At 34.9% G+C, this 21,575-nt stretch overlaps 1 protein-coding gene across 15 annotated transcripts in view; it reads right to left on the bottom strand.

The window, feature by feature from the left end:
• Positions 1 to 21,575, bottom strand: part of LOC143232400 (disks large homolog 1-like) — a 258,171-nt gene that overhangs the window by 119,600 nt on the left and 116,996 nt on the right. For 2 of the 15 annotated variants that reach the window (XM_076467808.1, XM_076467810.1), the window contains exon 1: positions 7,201 to 7,308. The exons of the other annotated variants lie outside the window; for them this stretch is intronic. In XM_076467808.1, coding sequence (XP_076323923.1) covers positions 7,201 to 7,293 — 93 coding nt within the window. In that variant the 5' untranslated portion in view covers positions 7,294 to 7,308. Of the gene's footprint in view, positions 1 to 7,200; positions 7,309 to 21,575 lie in introns of those variants that run through there. 15 annotated transcript variants of the gene reach the window in all.

The following is a 21,575-nucleotide window of genomic DNA, read 5'->3' as shown; positions in this document are numbered from 1 at the left end:
AAACGGAAAACTTAAACGTCACACATACTGTACGCATGTGTTATTAATTACAACGTCGAAATTTATTCTATTTTGAACGTTACTGACCAACTGGTTTCCAGGATAAAACGTTTTAATAACACGCTTTTCTTCTTCTCCCAATCTATATTACATTTTGAAATAGATAAAATATTTTAATAAAATTATAAAAGCTGAACTAGTGTAGTTTGATAACAAGGAAGACAGATACAGTAAAAAATAATCGTGTGGTTACAATACTCCCCGATGTTTCAGTAAGTATTATATACACTGAGTTATTACCTATGAAAACTTCTCGTTTGATATACAAAACGAAAGATAAAAATGCAACAGTATGATAAAATACCTTGTAAACACTGTTCAGTATCCTAAAACCATACTGAACAAATGCAACAAAACGTGATTCACAAAAAAATACAATAGATTTTATGTTTGTTTTCCTAACAATTTACCCATTCTCTGTACCTAGGTTAGGTAGTGTTACTGTCTGGTCACCAGACAATAAGCATTCTTGACCATTCGTGACCAGTAAAACCGCGCGAAAAAAATTAAATTGATTACTGAAGTATCATTCGATCTCATGCAGCTTCTCGTTAGGAGAATTTTCAACCGAGTTGAAATGAGTTTCATTTCGATTTTTTACACGATTAAATTATTTATCGCTGTTTTCTCGACAAATAAATGCAGGTTTTGATTTTGATATATGTTGCATCTTCCGGATAGCAACAAAGCAAGGAACACACAGTGACACAATACGTTTTGTAGTTATGATGGAGAAGATGCTGTTTGTGTATGTGTTTTAATGTAACCTCTATACACTTTATTATTATAAAACCTCAGTTTTATTTACTTTACAGATTCAGTCGTTAAGTTACTTTAGTGTACTCCATCTAACAATGAAGAATATACATTTCAACTTTTTCTGAAAGTATTGTAAGTTCAGTGTAAAAACGTAATACACAATAACATCATTACGTATGTTTATTTGTTGTTGTTTTTAATTTCGCTCAAAGCTACATGTGAGTTATCTGCGCTAGCCGTCCCTAATTTAGCCGTGAAAGACTAGAGGGAAGGCAGTTAGTTATTAACATCCACAGCCAACTCTTGGGCTATTCTTTTACCAACGAATAGTGGCATTGTCAGTCACCTTATAACGCCTCCAAGGCTTAAAAGGCGAACATGTTTGATGTGATGGGAATTCGAACCCGCGACCCTGAGATTACTGAGCGCTCTAATCATCTGGCCATTCCAGGTCACTTCATTCTCCAGAACATCTGCATAATATTTCGCGTCTTTATTTAAGTCAAAATTTAGCTTTTAAAAGTAAACATTAATACGAACTGTAATCCCTATCCAAAACTTGACATTGGAATTGAGTAGTTACGGACTGTTGAGCTATTACAGGAGTATTCTTTTCAAAGTTTTATTATAACTGAAATATGTTGTCTTCACAGCTGAGGAAACTCGCACAGAAATTTTCATTCTGTAACATTCCGAGATCTCACAGCGGACAACTTTATGTTACAGACTTGTATTTTTTCACTACCCTGTTTTTTGAGAGTTTAATTTTTATCCTCTTTCAATTTTTGCTTAAACTGTCGGTTTCATAATGAATTGTACAATATATCTCAAGCTCTGCTTCAAAACGCATTTATCTAAATAATTAATTCAAGTCAAACTATTTTAACATTTATTTATGTTTGTGATGGTCTAGTCATACAGGAATGAACCACTACATAAGGAATTATACCTAAAAACGGGTTGGACCACCTTTACCCAAAATAACAGCAACGAAGTACATTGCACAAAATCCACAAAGCACTGGAGAGAGTCCTGAAGAGCTTTACCAGTTCAGTCATTAATACTATATGCAACACACGGATTGTTTTGTTTGTCTGTTTCTAAATAAACACAAAGCTACACAATGAGCTATCTGTGCTCTGTCCACCACGGATACCGAAACCAGATTTCTAGTGTTGTAAGTCCGCAGACATACCGTTGGGCCACCACAGGTCCTCGTGGAGTGAGATAGACAGAGGAGAGTGATGATCAATGTGTCTTTCACGTTCACTCCACAGATGCTCAATTTCATTTATATCCGGTGATTATGATGTCCCCGAAAGACCCCTGAAGTCCATGTCATAATGTTCTTTGATCCACATATGCACAATATGAGTAAATGGACGGAAGCACTGCTGTATCGCAAATACCTGTCGTTATCAGAGTACGCAAGAAAAACCATTGGATTCACTCGATCAGAAATTATGTTACGGTAAGATGTGGTACCATTCTGCCTCCTAAAGGGACCAAGAGATCTAATATTCCAGTAAAACATGCCCCAAACCATGACTCCGCCACCAGAAGCCTTCACACTTGTGAGCACATAACAGGTGAGTTATTCTTGTGGATGTTTTAAAATTGTTTGTGACAGTCAATCCTGTCATTGCGTCTTTCTTTTTCTGCATTATGTATTTTCAGCCACACATCCCAATCGCAGCATAGATTATATTCAAAATTTTCCCACTGCTCATAAACTCGAATGACTAATATTTTAAAGCAGTTTATCCACGAAACTGTCTCGGCTACTCTGGCATCTACCAAATGTTCAACCACTGTGATGTTTTCTTTGAACGCTGCAATAAAGCTGAGGTTCTTCATATATGATAACGTGACTTCACATCCTTGTCCCAGACCTTCACGGTGCTATACGGTTCGTCTTCGTTAATAATCAAAAACACAGTCAAAAGTTTATCTGTGATCTGCTCACCACTGGTATCAAATCCCTATTTTTTAACGATTTAAGCCCTCGGACTTACCATCGAGGGAATACTAATAGAATGATTTGATACATGTAATCAACTTAAAACTTCACCTTCAGCTGAGGTCAAGTCCCACTCTGAAAAGCAACGTAACTCTAATAAAGTGGCCAGACCCCGTATTGTGGTTGCTATATATCTTACAAGAATGTCATCAAATCTCATATATATAAATTTCATAGAAGACTTCATAATATTTGATAAAAGTGTTGTTGTTCACTACTGTAGCAACCAATTAAGAGTTCGTTAATTTATGTTCGTTTTTGTTTTATTTCGTGTTGGGTGAAGGCAGCTAGTCATCATCACCCACCGCAAAATCTTGGGCTACTCTTTTACCAATTAATAGTAAAATTGTCCGTCACGTTATAACGCCCATAAGGTTGAAAGAGAGAGCATGTTTGGTATGACAGAAATTCGAACACGCAGCCCTCAGATTACGAGTTGAGCGCCTTAACCACATGGCCATGCCAGGCCCGTTGATTTGTGCAAAAGTTGAGAAATTATATAAAAAAACAGCCACAACACGACGTTAATGTTTTGGAATATTACATACATCAAAACCATTGGATAATTTAGGTATATAGAGTATATGCTTGGTATTCTAATCAAATCCATATCTCTTACCAGGACATAGAGCTAAGGATTTTTACTGTTAATTGTAGAACCTTTGTTGTTGTTTTTTATTCTAATTTATCATACATAAACTATTCTCTTTCTTAATATTGTCACTATTACTGAATAGCCTTAAAAATTTATTATTGATCAAAGTTATGGAAAATAAATATCAATTTAACAGAACATTACACAGCAAGAGATTGGACTCATGTCTGAAAAATTAAATGGTCATGTATATTTTTTTAAATTTGTTTAATATGCATCAGCATACTTATACAAAATCTTGGTTGTAAAGCGACAGAAAGTTGAGTGGTTAATTTTTCGCGCAAACATTCTTCGATGTGACTTTTAAAAAAAAACGTATGTAGAACCAAAAAAACGTTGTATGACCAAACCTTGACCAATGAAATCTATTTATCTAACAATGATATTAACTATTTCTTTGCATATGTTAATATAAACTACAGTTCTATTGGATTTACTCTTTATCCAGATTATCATTCAATCACAAACAAAATGAACGAAATCAAATATTGAAAACACAAACTCAATCACTGTGTTTTCCGACGTTGGGCTCTCTGTATGCTAGACCTCTGATTTTGTTTTCCAAGAAATTATTAGTTGCTCTAAAAGATCAATCAAGTCGACACAGAGAATTCCCCAAAGCAACTGTTAAACGTAATTCCAGTGAAAGTAATTGGATCGACTAGTTCTAGAAATGTGAAGTTCCAAAACAAAACCGCATGTTTCCATATGGTGCTATTGTCACACAAACAAGAGTAAGAAAGATCCACACTTCAGCCCAACTTCTGTTTAATATTTCGAACAAACGAGTATGTGTTTGCAGGAAGTACTTAGTATAATACATCAACCTCATTACTTTTTTGTTTTTTTTTTTTTTTGTTTTCTTTAATTTTGCGCAAAGCTACACGAGAGCTTTCTGCGCTAGCCGTCCCTAATTTAGCAGTGTAAGACTAGAGGGAAGGCAACTAGTCATTACCGCCCACCGCCAACTCTCGGACTACTCTTTTACCAACGAATAGTGGGATTGACCGTTATATTATAACGCCCTCATAGCTAAAGGGGCGAGCATGTACGGTGCGATGTGGATTCGAATCCGCGACCCTCAGATTACGAGTCGAACGCCTTAACACGCCTGGCCATGCCGAGCACGTCACCCTCGTGAGGTTTTTTTTCTATTTCTGTTGTCTGTAAAACGACTTTCTTCAATCAGTAACATATTTGCCACAGCTCTTGGAATTCTCTGAAAATGAATTTCTCATGAGCACTTTAAACAATAACCTTACATACTAACAAAAATTTTAAAACAATTCAGTACAGTTAAAGTAATTGTATATGCCAAGATAACAGTTGTAAGTATATAAATGTATTTCCTTGTATTTATAGAAAACTACTGGGGCAATCTGTTATCACTCCTCATTTCGAACTACTGACCATAGAGGATTAAGCAGCGCCCTACCACTCATCATCATTGAACGCTGTCACAGCTTAAAAAATAAGAAAATGTTTTGCGGTATCGTACAGATTCGAGCCACCTCCGAAATCCAAAGCTGTACCAGTTAAACCAACCATAAATACATCAACAAAAAATGGAAAGTGAAAAATGCATGAAAACATTTTCAAACACAGGTTCAACGAGTTCGTCTGAAAAAATATGCATTTTGCGTTGTTAGACTCAACTACTTATTTGAGTAGAGCTTCAAAAGATGAAAATAAGAAAAGGAAAAATAAAATTAAAAAAAACATTTCAGCATTTAATAGAGAAAATGTGAACACTGAAATTAGCCAAAAGTTTAAGACACCACCAAAAAGAAGTCCTAAACAGGGTAGGAAATGTCCAACAAGAGGTCTCAGTAGTGAGCTGCACGACCATCACTGCGAATAGCTATAGCTTCAAACATTCGCTTTGACATGGTTGATATAAGCGTTTGCAGAAGGCTGGATGGAATGTTATTCCAAGTGGTGAAGATGGCTTCACGAAGACCATGCACTGTTTGGAATTGACGTCCATTGACCTTCGTCCACTTTCCTATGTCCCATGTTTGGTGCTTCTCAGCAACGTTTAATCGAGCTGTTTCGTGGTGTGAAAGGAGGCGTGGCCTTTGAAGATGTTTACGGTTTTTAAAACCTTTCTCTCGTAGATGCCGTCTTATTGTTCTTGAGCTGCATTCTGTGTCCGTAAGGGCCTTAATCTGGTTCGACGATCGGCTGGTGTCTTGCCGGACAACCCGTCGAATCCTCCTGCTCAATGCCGGCGAAATTCTCTTGGGCCGACCACTTGTAATTCTCGTTCCGTATCCCTCAGGGTCTTTTAAGAAATTTGCAACAGCAGTTTTACTACGCCCAATCTCACCAGCGATGGCACGTGGAGAGAGACCTTACTTTTGCAGCTCGACAATTCTGCCACGTTCAAACTCTGTCAACTTTTTAGCCTTTGCCATGTTTTTACCCAATGTAACACAGGAGATGTCAGTGGGAGATGTTGACAACGCTAATGCTTGAACACAAATGACTAAATTTCGTTACGTGTTCACCGATTAATGCTTCGTTACATATTTTGTCTTTATGTTTAATGGTTTTATTTTTGTTGTAAAATGTATTTTAATTAGTTCAGTGTCGATTAAGAAAATAACTCAAAACAAAGCTATCTGCTGGCTCCACCACGGCAAATCGAACTCTGAATCTTAGAGGTGTAAATCCCTTGACTTACTGCTATCCTACCAGGAGAAAGCAACAACTTTGTACAAGTGTCTATGAATGGAACTCCAAGTCTAACTGTTCAGTTGTACACCCTGTATATTTATTGCTTCTTGTTTAATTTTAGCACGAAACGATTGCTGTGGGTTTGTGCTTGCAATATTTAGCACTGCGTTTCTCAAACCCGACTCCGTGAGTGATATCCAAGTTTCATAAAATTACTTTAAAAATATTATCTAGAGGATTGAAAAAAAAACATTTTCGTAAAATTAAATTTCTACGAATTAAATCATTTACAAATACAGTTTTTCATGTACATAGAATCTAGTTTATTTTATATAGTACGTTTGTAGGTTCAAAACTCGGAGCTAGCTCTTATACTCACAGCCGGGATATTTATAACCAGTTTATTTCTTTGCTTGCTCGTAGAATTGCATTGTTAGAGTAGAAACACCAAGCAATTGCACAGTGAAATATTCTAACGTCGGTAACACCATAACAGAAGTACAGGAACAACAAATTCATTCATAAAAAGTATCAAAAGGCTGACTGTATCAATGTTTCCTCTATTTTCAATAACAGAATCTATTTCATTGAGATGAAATTTGTCCAGCCAATTGTTATTGAGAGTGAGAGGTTATAAACGGGATTTCATATGATTTGGTTACGAAAAAAACCTAAACATTTTACGCCTGTACAAAAATTATAACAGTTATAAATTTTAGTTACGGTTATTTGTATTGTTCGTTCTGCCAGAAATAAAATTATACTTAAATATAAAATATATTGTAATATTAAATACATAGTTTTACGGTCTGTGTATAAAAGTGGGGTATATTAAAAAAAACATTTATGAGAGATGATAATTTATTATACTTTTATAATAAGCAACCACTAAAAATAACGAGTGTGCACTCCCCACTGTTGTGTTATTTGCATGTAAGGTGCATTTATGTTTGTATCTTCTCCATTCGAAGGTCTTTATTTCATCAGGAGAGGCACTAATACCTTTATATAAACCAGTACATCTTACCCTGACAGTGCTGGTGTAAGAAATGGTATCCACAAAGGAGTCAAATCGAACCATCTTGGTTGGCTTCTTCTTAATGGGGCAAAGGGAACACATGACTTAAAATGGCTTATGTCAACGCTTATGTCCGGGTCACACGAACCCAAGTCACATGGACTCTTGTGCCTTAGTTAAATATTTAAACATTCATAATACAATGTTGTATGATTCTCAAGTCCAACATATGTTAAACGTCATTTCCGTTGTGTCTACACTTTGGAAAAATTAATTTAACATAGTCAAAAATAAATAAAATTTACGGTTTCGGCTGAGATCTACAGGATGAGTGCTAATAAAACACAATAATGTGGGAAAGTTTCTTCACAAGGTATAACAGCGCTCTTCACACGTTTTCCCCGCGCAGACATTTTATATTTCACCGTTGCTTTTACCTTGAGAGCCACCAACGACATCGACCAGGTTGAACCGAGTACAATAAGATACACACGTTACACGACGATGTTTAACAATTTTACATTCACTGTCGACGAAATTAAAAGTTCACTTGTTAAAAACAACCTCGGGAGAAAAACAGAATAAATCATGATTAGTACCAAATCTACTTAAAAGTGTTCATAAACTATTCCCACTTACACATTTCTTGCTGCGCGAAACAACGTTCCACGGAAAACAATTCAATATAACTGTAAAGAGCATATTCGAAGGCTTAATATTTATGTTAAGCTGTCTTCACAAAGTGTAATACAGTCCTTCATATGAATATACAGAATATAATACTTTAACTAAAATAAATAAGACCTACGGCAAAACAAATCAATAACACCCAGAACTGACAGAACAAGACAAGTAACAGCAGCTAAACGATGGGGACAGCGGGAGCGACTAAGTACAAGCCGCGCGTGCTTCTTACGAAAGTAGCAGTGAACGTTGTAAAACAACGTGGTCTCGATCAGTGCTGCGAATAGCTAGCGTACAGTTGACTTTTCTCTAAAACCAAGTATTACGGCATTTCAGGCAAGAATACTCTGCTGGTTACGTTGTATTTACAAACGAAAATGTTGCGAAAAGATAACCCAGTCTTCTACTCCTTCGTGCTAACATACAATATGCAACGCTTATCCAACTGTTGAATGGTTTTAGCACGCTCTTCAACAAGACGTATCTTGTTTGCACAATGGTGGGTGTTTAATCCCTCCCATATGTGTACACTTTTTACACCGCGCAGGACTTGAAAATTAAAGAATCGCCCCTTATTACAAAAGGGTTATACAAAAAATACGCTCGTAAACGAAACGGCCGGAAAATACCATAAACAAGTGCACAAATTATTTTTAATAACCCTTCGTTACTTTTATACTTATACATGCAATAAAAAACATTCCACACAAAAAAAAAAGACACTTCAAACCATTAATATTGTTTTAGTTTCTGGACACTAACTACGTAACGTTGTAAGCAGAACAAATATAACGAACAAGTGTAACATTCGTTCTTTGTTAAATCTACTAAAACCGAACATGTCGTCACTTCTAATTTCATGTCCTAATTTTTTTTATGTATTTAATATATTTAATCTCTAGCATTGTAAGCGTAAGCTCACTCACAAAGTATTTATTGTAAATTCATCATACAAAGTGTGTATAATATTTTCAAATGAAAGATATGCAAGCAAAATTATTTTGCAAAGAAATGTTTTCATATAGAAATTAATTACGTATTTAAAGACGGATTTGACCAAGTTATAAAGCACCCAACACACCTGAAGTTTGGTCCAAGTGCAAGCTTTAAAAGACTTAAGTTTTTTGTCTGTTGGTATTTGCAATCGGAATGATCAATAATTGATTATCAATATTTCATTAGAAGAATGTTTGTTTTGAATTTCGCGCAAAGCTATACGAGGGCTATCTGCGCTGGCCGTCCATAATTTAGCAGTGTAAGACTAGAGGGAAGGCACCACCCACCGGGCTATTCTTTTAACAATGAACAGTAGAACTGACCACATTATAACGCCCCCACGATTTAAAGAACGAGCATGTTTGGTGTGGCGGGGATTCGAACCTGCGACCCTCAAATTACTAGTCGAGTGCCTTAACCACCTGGTCATGCCGGGCCATTTCATTAGAACCTATTAGTAATAGCAACGGTCTAAAGGGCAAATGAAATCCTTACTGAATCAAAATAAATAAAACATTACATTTGTACAATGTATATATATTTTTAGCAAATGACTGCAGTACTAACACTATCCTAACACACAACTGTCTCATAAATCTTCACAATACACGGCTTCTTGTAACTTGTAGCTTTCTAATACTGAAAAAGACACGAGAATATGTTCCAGAGCTAACACTGCACACAATATGCACGTAAATTTTGTCAATGAATGTATGTACGCAAAGAACGGCATTCGACAATACTGCTAAGCAGTTTACGTAGAGAAAAACATCTTTACGGTAGAAAACAAATGACAAGGTTGCTAAGCAATTCAGATAACAGAAAACACAGTCAACAAAATACTAGATTTATAATATACAACCCAAGCATACATGACCAGGTTGCTAAGAAGTCTGAGTAACTCAGACTGCCGTCGACAAAACATCATATCACTACAAAAATAACAGATTAACGAGACTGTTTCAGATTTGATATTTTCAACATGAATGCCTCTTATACTGTGCCAGAACTAAATGCGAGACTCCACGGTGATCATACTCAAATCGTATTTAATGTAAATACTTTTAGACCATGTAATGTATCGTAAATGAAGTAACAGCAAAAGTTGGACAAAGAAAATTTTAACATCAAATTTCTTCGATATTTATTGGAAAACTTATACGTTTGGTATTCCGCTTAAAAATGCTGTGCTGAATTCAAGGCTCTGTGAATGTTTTTTTGGGAGAGAAAAATGTTGAATGCTTTTAGACTATGCAGGCAGTGCACACAAACATTTATATTAAAATATATATATGTACGTATGTATACATGCTGAGTTCCATCGACTCCAAGAAAACGACAGCATCCTCGCAAGACACTGATGCCATACATGAAAGCTGGTATACTGGGAAAGGGTACTCTCGAGGGAAGAGCTTATCTAATCCTGGTACACTACACAGGCGCTCCAACTGCTGGTTGGGGTACAGATAAACGAACAGTAATGCCTTGTTATGTTTCCATATTTAAAATATATGAAAGCGAACTCTATTCGATTAAAGGGATGAAACGAGGCGTGTACCATGGCTTGTGTTTCGAACTAGATCTAGGCTTAAGTACAAAAAGAAGTTATAGCTTTGAGCAAAAACTAGCCGCATAAAATGAAAACCCATCAGTCACAGAATACGTAACGTTCTTGTCTTGAAATCTGTTATGATTTCAATAAGCTATTAATGTACGTCAATTCATTTTATACACACATGCTCGAACAGAACCTTGACAGTTAATATATAAATTTCAAGTACGTCCAGGCTAACGGAATAAAAATAAAATCCAAATCGAAGTTCTTGTATCAGTTAATCCCAATACATCCGAATTTCATTAGAGTGTTACTCAACACATTGATTTGTTGTTCCACTTGTTCATGTATGTAATAAAACAAGTGGTTTTTAGTTTAATGATTTTCTTTCTGTCAGTAAAATATAAAATAAAACATTTTTAACAATATATAATCGTCTATATTGTTCTACTATATAATGTTCTAGGTACACAATCAAAATCGTGATATGTTTCAAACCCGTGTACTTTATGATAAATTATGTTACAGGGAAGAAATAAACTGAAAATGAACAAGAAGATAGAGCAACAGAATAAAGGAAGAAAAATCACGTTATTTTTTAACAAAAAAACAAACAAACTACTACAATGTCTTGATCATAAACTGAGAACAGGACAAATATAAGAAATGCCCTAGAAAACCAGAGAAAACTATATTTTTTTGTCAACCTGAAGATGGTAAAAGAAGGTCGAAACGTTGTTCTGTACTTTATTTTATTTAAAGTGCCATACCCATATCAGCTGTCTTGAAAATACAGAGAAAACTATGTTAAAAATACTTAGTTATTAACGGATTTTTTTGTATTTAATTTCGTTTATAACTTCAAATGTCCAACATAATCAAGGAGTTTTAGCAAAAGTGAGTAAAATGGATTAAAGATATGTGATAAAATACATTTATTACTTTTCTTATGGCAATATTTAAATTCTATATAAAAAAATACAATCCATATAAAATTATAAACATTATACGTGTTTACCACTTGATTTTTGGTAAAAAAAAAACTTGCGACAAGTTGCATCACAGTTTAGTTCCTTCACTTTGTTTTCGATGTAAAGCGACGACAAAGATGATAATTTGCACCCAGATAGTGCAACATAAGTACTTTTCAACAAGTTTCAACACTGAAAAAGATTATTCCCCTACTGCACTGATTAGCGGTAATACATGTAAAAAGTGCGAACGTCACTCTCTCTCTCTCTCTGTGGGTTTGTCTGTTCATTCTGCACGGCCACATCTTCAGAACTCCAAACTTGGAGTGCAAGTACAGTTTTGTGCGGAAAGCAGCATAGACTATAATTGCCACTGCCTCAGAGACCGTTTTGAGGCCACAAATTAAGGCCGAATTGACCAATACAGTAATTTTTGGCAAACAAGACGACCAACTGGTTCCAACTGAAAAAGCCAGATTGTTTTGGTAATGTGTAGTCAAAAGGGTTTTGATAAATGAAATTAATATTTGCCCCTGATCACAGAGCAAAATATACTTTGTATAAAGCAGATTTCAGTAGATAAATAAATGAAAGTGTAAATAAAGATCTGAATCAGTTAAAACCGGGGGCTCCGCTTGTGTTAAATAAATGTTTTGTCTTTGAACTTCGCGTAAAGCTACACGAGGGCTGTCTGTGCTAGCCGTCTCTAATTTAGCAGTGTAAGACTAGAGTGGAGTGAGCTAGTCATCACCACCCACAGCCACTCTTGTGCTACTCTTTTACCAACGAATAGTGGAATTGATCGTCACACTATAATGCCCCCATGGCTTAAAGGGCGAGCGTGTTTGGTGTGACGGTAATTCGAACCCGCGACCCTCAGATTACGAGTACAGCGCATTAACCACCCGACCATGCCGGGTTTTTAAATAAATAAGAAAAATAATTTCAACATCAAGTAATGTTCATTGTTAACTTACAAGATTTAATCAATTTCAGCATTTCTTGCGATATTGAAAATTGAAAATAAATATAGTTATTTCATTATCAAAATCTTCCACACGTATACCAGTTTTGTAGAGCTCTTAATTCGTTAAAATTCTCCGGTTGTCATGTTGAGGGTTTCGAGGTGCAATGGAAACATTTTTTTGTTATCAGATGTGTATGATTCAGGTTTCTTTGGCTAACAGTATATTACATATGACATACAAAACGTTTACTTTACGATCATTATTTCCCGTTAACTCGGTACCTGCATCTGACACGTTATTAAAAAAAAAAGTCCCATGTTGTTTTCTCTTCGTTCCCGTACAATGTTTTACAACAATATTAATGGCTTCTTCTTCAAATGTGTCAAACACTTTCCCGATATGATCAATAAATTATTAAAAGTTACTGAAAAGATCGATACTAATTTATAGGTTAGTAGCTGATTTTGTACGGCCTTCGGTATCATGTTGCAATGGTATAGGACATCATCCTATACAAGGATTGTTTGTAACAAATCCTAACGAGTTCATTTTATTTGTTACTTAGCAGCTTCTACTTAATAACCTTTTCGGCTGAGAGGTGTCTTTTGAAAAGTTCATCAATGCTTGCCTTATCACCTAGCATCCAGTTTCGATAGCTATAATAGCATCACTGCAAACCGACCACCTGGTCATTGATAAGCATTTAATAGTTAAATGTTGCGTTTTGATAGCGTTTTTTTTTTTTTCTAATACGGTACATTGTAAGCGGATGCTGATAAAAACAGAAATATCTTGCGTTAAAATTAACTAAGTAATTACACCCAAACAACATTCAGCGATATCGTTTCCAATCAAATTTAAGGGGTGATTTAAACAATCTATATGTTCCGCTGTAAGACTGATATTTTTTATTCTTACCTAAAGTCTTTGGTACTGACTACAATGTAACAACTTTAAATTCACTAGGTATTGGCATAAAAGATAAGTGAGGTCAACTGTTTCGGTTTCTAAGTTTTCCACAGTATGCGAAAAAAATGGAATAAACTCTAAAAGTCTACTGTATTTTCACTGGAAACTACGTACTTGAAAACAAGTGTTAATTGATAAACATGCGTAATGTCTAAAATAAGATATTCTGCTGTTTTTATTTCATTTATAAATCGAACTTTCAACGTGTCGCTCAAAGCTTTTATTAAATTCATAGTATACTGAAGACGATAACTGACTAATAAGGGTCTTTTGCAGGATTTGCTTGTCTTACATGATGTTCTGTTAACCACAAGAGCCAAACTCACTAAGATATTTAAGGTACCCCAAATTATTTCCATTACAAATCAATCACCCCCGAAAGATAAGCCATGTTTAGCTGAGTATTTTATTGTAGCAACTATTTAGCTGAGTATTTTATTGTAGCAACTATTTAGCTGAGTATTTTATTGTAGCAACTATTTAGCTTATTTTATTGTAGCAACTATTTAGCTAAGTATTTTATTGTAGTAACTATTTCTTTAATACTTCTCTCCAATAATTTTTCCAGCATTCTAATTCAAAATTTTTATCTAATCTGAAAAACAAGTAAAATGTTTTGGTTTAGAGAAAAGGGTATTCGAAAGTAATACTGTTTATATATTTTGGTTAAAATAATTTTTAAATGTAATTTATTAGACTCAGTTATTCAGAAGGATGAAGAAAACATTACTCTACCTTACAATGCGGACGTGGATTGACCATAACCTTGGTTTGGTGTTTTATGGCGCAAAGCAACTTGGTTACCTGCACCCATAGCCGTGGTTTGGTGTTTTATGGCACAAAGCAACTTGGTTATCTGCACCCATAGCCTTGATTTGGTGTTTTATGGCACAAAGCAACTTGGTTATCTGCACCCATAGCCGTGGTTTGGTGTTTTATGGCACAAAGCAACTTGGTTATCTGCACCCATAGCCTTGGTTTGGTGTTTTATGGCACAAAGCAACTTGGTTACCTGCACCCATAGCCTTGATTTGGTGTTTTATGGCACAAAGCAACTTGGTTATCTGCACCCATAGCCTTGGTTTGGTGTTTTATGGCACAAAGCAACTTGGTTATCTTCACCCATAGCCTTGAATACACTTATTTACACAATCTCCATGGCACTGACCCTACCAAGTTTGTTTGTTTTTGAATTTCGCGCAAAGCTACACGAGAGCTAATTTAGCAGTGTAAGACCAGAAGGAAGGCAGCTAGTCATCACCACCCACCGCCAACTCTTGGGTTACTCTTTTACCAATGAATAGTGGGATTGACCCTCACATTGTAACGCCACCACGGCTGAAAGGGCGAACATGTTTGGTGTCGGGTATTCGAACCCGCGACCCTCAGATTACGAGTCGAACGCCTTAACCCACCTGGCCATGCCGGGCCAACCTGCGAAGTAACCATATACTTGGGATAATGTTAGAAAAACAATGCTTATTTAATATTAAAAGCAATTTAATATTCTTATGTTGTATTATTCCATGGTTAACTTTAAAACAACCTAATTATCATTATGTTTCCTAACCTAACAACTACATGATTAAAAGCATATCTCAGACTTGTCATATAATAACCGTGAGCTACTTCTCAAAGTTACTGGAACTTCATATGTCTACAAATGTTAAACTATCTACATATCAGTACTATATAACGTACAAGCTCAACTCCAACAATTGAAATACAACTCAACTACAGATTAGTTTCAGGTAACCAATCCGTGCAGAAATTTATTTGTATATATATAGTACGTGTTCCTTCATAGCAAGTAAAGAAACACAACCTATCTTTTAAACTTAATCTTACCAAAAATTCCACCAACTAATAAATATGTTAATAACGTCCGTCCATAACTCTCATCTGACTTTAACGTGGTGTGTATTACCATCTTTTGTTAAACGTAATTCATACACCTATAAAATTGGACTGAATGCAAAAGGTAGAGGAAAGGTTATAACATAAGCATTACAATAAATTCTCAATACTTAATCAGCAAACAATGAACCATTTTCTCTAACACCGTAAGATATATTGTGAAGATGTTATAAGTGAGTGAAGTAAATATAAGGTTTCCCTCCACAGAAAACAGACTATAATAAACGTCATGCGTTCCTCATTCAAGAATCCTGTAATATTAAAATAATTAATCATACACTAGATATCCTATACGACTTAAATTAATAAGACGATATTGATTTAATGCTTACAGTGAAATACAACACATACAAATAATGTTTTACCTCATCAGTTTTGAAACTAAAAAAAAAAAAAAACAGGTTCCGTTCTTGAAAACGGAACAAACTAAAATTCCTTTCTTGTAAAAGAACTGAAGGTTCATTTCTCTCAAATATTATAAAATTCACATAAATAGATAGCTAAAGAAAACTTGGGAGACAACTTCGTGTACACAACATTTACAATTTGAGTGCTAAAAAAAACGCGATACTATTACTACTCGGTGAAATTTTACGTTTTCCAGTGTGAAGTAAATATAATAAGTTTTCTTATAAGGATTAATATTACACTACAGTCTGTTTACTACCTATCTTTGTTTGAGATTTAAAATACATAGTAAAATATATATTTAATGTTTCAATTTATTTCACAGTCATTTTTCTGTCTTATAAAAAAAATTCTTAACATTTTCACCAAACATGTTAGAAATTTATCGTGGCAATTTAACTACTTTTTTTCTAATAATTAGGTTATTTTGGAAAACCTATATAGTAAGTACTTAAGGTTTCAACTTTTACTCACCCTACATTCATAATGTTAGAAAAACACACAGGTTCAAGAAGTCTTGATAGAAATGAAATCAAAACCCTATAACCCGAGCGCTTTCAAAAGGTGGAGTTGAAGAAGAACGGGAGACTATCCGAAAGGGCTCGGGTTATAGGGTTTTTACTTCATTACTTACCCTATATATACCTTACACAGAGATAAAGTGAGGGACTTAGACAGCAAGAGTAATACCAGATATAGCGAAAATAAACAAAAAATAAACGGACAGATACAAAATACTATAATTACTAAGACTATTCCTCAAAGAAACAAGATAGAAACATAAATGATTTGATGGATAGATGGACATACGAACAGACAGGCGGATAGATAGAAAACTATAAAAATAACACACAGCGAAAAAACATGTACACACCTCATTTGTTGATAAAACTTCAGCCAAATATTGCAAAAAATTATAAACATTATTGTGTGCATGATTCATCTACATAATAAATGAAGCTCAGTTTCTGATCACGTTTTTAGGTTACAAACACTCATACATATATTATATATGTTTCCAAGACCTGTGTTTAAGCACTTTGTGTTACCCATGTTGCTCTTCTTGCTTCATTTCATTTTTTACCTTTACTTACGAGTTTTCGAATTTTAAAATAATTCTCAAAAACGTTTATCATTCCTATGTACGATAGAACACCAGTGATAGTTTTAAGAACGGCAGGGTATAGACAAGGTATAAAGTGCGAGACCCTCATAATACTCAGCAACAAAAAAAAATTAATATTACAGGAAAAATAATTTCATGTTACAAGCCTACCCTTTCAGTACATTGTGTTTGAGTGAGCAGTGAAATAATATATACATTCATGTAAAGAAATTAAAACACTTTTCCTTAAAACTAACCTATTTGTTTAAAACCAGACGTATGCTGTTACACTGGTCTCGCGAAAGACACATACACATATCAAAATACATATTATTACTTTACTTACTCATAAAAACATTTGTACATATTACATTTTCAAACAAGCTCATAAGTATTAGAAGGCCCGGCAAGACCAAGTGGTTACGGCACTCGACTTGTAATCCGAGAGTCGCGGGTTCAAATCCCCGTCACACGAAACATGCTCGCTCTTTGAGCTGTGGGTGTGTTATAATGTAACGGTCAATTCCCCTATTTGTTGGTAAAAGAGTAGCCCAAGAGTTGGCGGTGGGTGGTAATGATTAGCTGCCTTCCATCTCGTCTTACACTACTAAATTAGGGACGGCTAGCGCAGATAGCCCTCGAGTAGCTTTGCGCGAAATTCAAAAACAAAAGTACAAGAAATTACTTTTAACGGTGAAAATTTTACAACATAATGGTGTAGTACCTTTGTTAACCGTTAACTGCACGTATTTAGTTTTACAGCTTTATCTATACGACATTAATAATATATACAGTTCTCTAACAACATGGGCCTCAGGCAACAATTTCGTCTTATCGACAGACAGCTGTGTATATTATCCTCAAAAACTGTTATGTAATTGATTTCTGAATACGTAATTATAGCGCAACTTTTCAATATACTTGATATTCTTATTGACCTCTGACTCAATATATATTATATGTTACCTGACTAACCGAAAAAATATATTTCTGTTTATGTTGTACATATTGTTCAGGCAATGTTCACAAATAATTATGTATTTATTCCTTTAATGAATGTTTTTATTCTGCAAGTATTTAATACGAAATATTTTTTAGTTTGACAACTCTCATTGGCTTGCGTTAGTACATTCATTTTAACATCTATAATACCTGTCCTGTTTATAATGTAAAAAAAAAAAAAAAAGACTACAGCTACTAATTAATAGGCGAATACAGATTAGTTTTCCTTTTGCAATGAATAATGATTTCCTATTTTACGTTTCTATATTCGGGTTTTTAATTTCAATCCATTCCAACTGATAATTAATATAATGAAGTAGTTATTACAAGTTGTCATGTATGTATATAATGCACCGTATAATCACATAGTGTAACACAAATTTTGTTCCTGGATAGTATGTGTTATTTCTCATTTCTTATGTTGTAAAAGTACAGAAAATGGCCATTATTCCCTTCAAACTTTGGTTTTGTAACCTGGATAATTAAATTTAGAAATTAATCTATTTTCTATGTAAAAACTGGCAAATTTGCACATTTTCATTTACATAAGGTCTGAATAAAACAACATATGAATCAAGATTTACATGTATTTATACTAAAGTTGTACAAAAATGTTTAGAAGTGAGTAGTTTTTCGAGATTTGCGACTGTAATGTAAATCCCTTTCACTTATCAGCCCCCAAATATTATTCTATCATGTTTTCGTTATACGCTCCTTGGAAGCGGCGTTCAAAGTCCAGTATATCTTGACGGAAGCGCTCGCCTTGCTCCTCTGAGTATGCTCCCATGCCATCCTTAAATTTATCAAGATGAGCGTCAAGGATATGGACTTTGAGGGACATCCTGCAGCTCATTTTGCCGTAGTTACTCACTAGAGCCTTAACCAGTTCCACAAAACTTTCGGCCTTGTGATTACCCAACATGCTCCGAATCAGTGCGACAAAGCTACCCTAAACTTCTTTCCCTTCCTACTGAGTTTTTTGAGGAATTCTGTGCACTCCAGGATCTTCCTTATTTGTGGTCCAACGAAGACACCAGCTTTGACCTTTGCTTCAGACAACTTAGGGAAGAAGTCTCGAAGGCACTTGAAGGCTGCAGACTCCTCATCAAGAGCTGTGACAAATCGTTTCATAAGACCCAATTTTATGTGTAATGGTAGGAACACCACCTTCTGAAGATTCACTAGTGGCTCACACTTGACATTGTGCATCCCCACAGAGAACTCAGTCAGTTGTGGCCAGTGCTACCTGTTGTAGTGCGATGCAGTGTCCCTGTTGTCCCAAAGGCAAAGATAACAGGGAATCTTGGTAAAGCCTTCTTGAAGATCCATCAGGAATGCCACCATTTTGAAGTCTCCGATAACCTCCCGCCATACTCGTCATACTTCATGGCTTCTAGCAACGTCTTAACGTTGTTGTATTCCTCTTTGAGGTGCACCGCATGAGCCAGGGGAAGAGACGGATACTAATTCCCATTACGGAGTAGCACAGCTTTGAGGCTCCTGGATGAACTATCAATGAAGAGGCGCCACTCGTTCGGGTTACAGGCAATTCCAATTACCTCGCACAGACCGGATACATTGTGGCAAAAGCAGAGCCCAACTTGGCTAGTGAAGAAGCTTGAAAAAATGTCGGTGACGCTTCCTCTGACTTGCGACTTGCACACTTTCACCTAACAAATCCCACTCCTTGAGCCTAGATGTCAAAAGCTCGGCATTCGACTTTGTTAGACCAAAATCTCTGATCAAATCATTGAGGTCTCTTTGGTTGAGATAGTATGAGTTTCTATCACCAGCTGCACCTCTGAAATTATAATTCCACAACATTCTAGAAAATTATTGAAAATTCTTGTAAGTTCGAGAAAATTCTCTGTCCGCTACTTAACACTGAATCTATCTGGAATGTTCTGGAAAATAGGTAAATTTGAAAATTTCTTTACCCAGGCCACAAAAGTAAAATTTGAAGAGAAAAACAGGTCTTTTCCATTTACTTTAGGCATAATCAATTGGGAAATAACATTTCTGCCCAGGAACTAGAAAAAGTAAAAATTCTGTTACATAGTGTAATACAAATGTGACTGTTTATAGAGCGAAAAAGGAAACAATGAAACTGACAGAGGAAAATGTTCATTTTCATTAATTTGTAAGCGTGATACAGATAGAACTAAAGTATCGAGTATACCGATTATCGACGGCTCACACTGTCTCAGGTAAATACACACATACACATACAGTTTCAGTGCTTCATACAATAAAAGTAAAAATCAGCTCAAAACTAGCAAAATCTCCCCAAATGGTTTCTAGATAACTGCCTACTGTGAAATAACATACATATACGTCCTCCTGTAAATATATATATATATATATTAGTGAAATTAAATAATTATATCTAAATGAATAAACAAAATCATGAGGAAGGACTGCGTTAAAATCAGCAAATCTCAATCTCTGATTATTATATTACAACAATAAAATTTGAAGTTAGCAAGAGGTAAGTTTTATCTTACTTACCCCAAATGGTAGTTAGTACCTTTTTATTATTTTTCATCTTTTTATGTTTACCTTTTTCTTATTCTAATTTGGGAGAGCAGTCACCTTCCCACAATGTGTCAGCAGGCAGTGAAGGGTGATATAGATGTGGGACATTGTGGGCTTAAGCACCTACATGTCACTCACCTAATTTCTAATTTTGTTATGTAAGACTAGTAGAAACGGTGTATCCCCACCGCAATGTGGGTCTTACTTCCGTATTTACCTCCAAAATCTAAGATACATTTTATAATCCCACGTTGTAACTTGCACCCCAGGATACTTTTTTTTTTAAAATATGCAGCTTATTTTAAAGAAAATTCATGTTAATGTGTTTTGGTGTATGGCTTGAAAATGTTATGGTTATAGTATATATTACACACACATAAAGGGAAGGTGAGAACATTTTTATCCGACTATCAAGCTTTTCCAAAATGCATTTTTTTCTTTCAGTAAATCTCTTATAGCGTTGCTTAAATCTCACAAAATATTGTCAAACCGGTTTACTATTCATCAACTCCGTTTCTGTGGATCATAACTCCTTTCCGAAGATCTGTCTGCTATCTTAATCTTTTCCAGTAAAACCTTTAATACATATTGTTGATCGTAACGTTTTAGTCATGCATTCCATTAATTTTTCATTTTGCATCCATTTTTCAAAAGTTATGTATAGTTTCTCCAAGAAACTTGAGCATTTTTTATAAGGAAATTCTTAAAGTTGAATTCCTTATGCATTGCATTCTCTTGAGTAAACTTATCTATAATACTGACACTAGCCTTCAAACTTTAACAAAAATAAACCAACAGGTGTATGTGTGTGTGGGTTTATGTTTTTCAACAAAAACTCATGTGGAAACTTGTACGTTTAGGTTATACACACACACACATATGTTTTTATGTACGTTCTTAACAAAAAAATCACATCATTTGAATGCGTGTATATCTCGATAAAGCATTTTGTGTACACTCACGAATAAACATTTGATTCACTGTGTATCGAAAAATTTTTGCATCTATAAAAACTTTTTATTTCGTCATGATAACACTAAAATTTCTGCATTTTTTTTCCTTTTGAAATACGTTTCTTTCAGTTTGCAAAGGTTAATATACGTTCTACATTAAGAGAAATACAGACATATATTGAAAGAAAACACAGAATATAGTCACTATTTTATTTTATTTTGCTACTGGCAATATTTCATGGATTAAACTAGTTTTAAACGCATATTAACTTGTAAACATATATTAAACTAATGATGGTAGATGGTGTGGTAATTCATATA

Source organism: Tachypleus tridentatus, chromosome 11 (genome assembly GCF_004210375.1).
Source record: "Tachypleus tridentatus isolate NWPU-2018 chromosome 11, ASM421037v1, whole genome shotgun sequence".
Lineage (NCBI taxonomy): Eukaryota > Metazoa > Arthropoda > Merostomata > Xiphosura > Limulidae > Tachypleus > Tachypleus tridentatus.
This window is presented reverse-complemented; position numbering and strand designations above follow the sequence as displayed.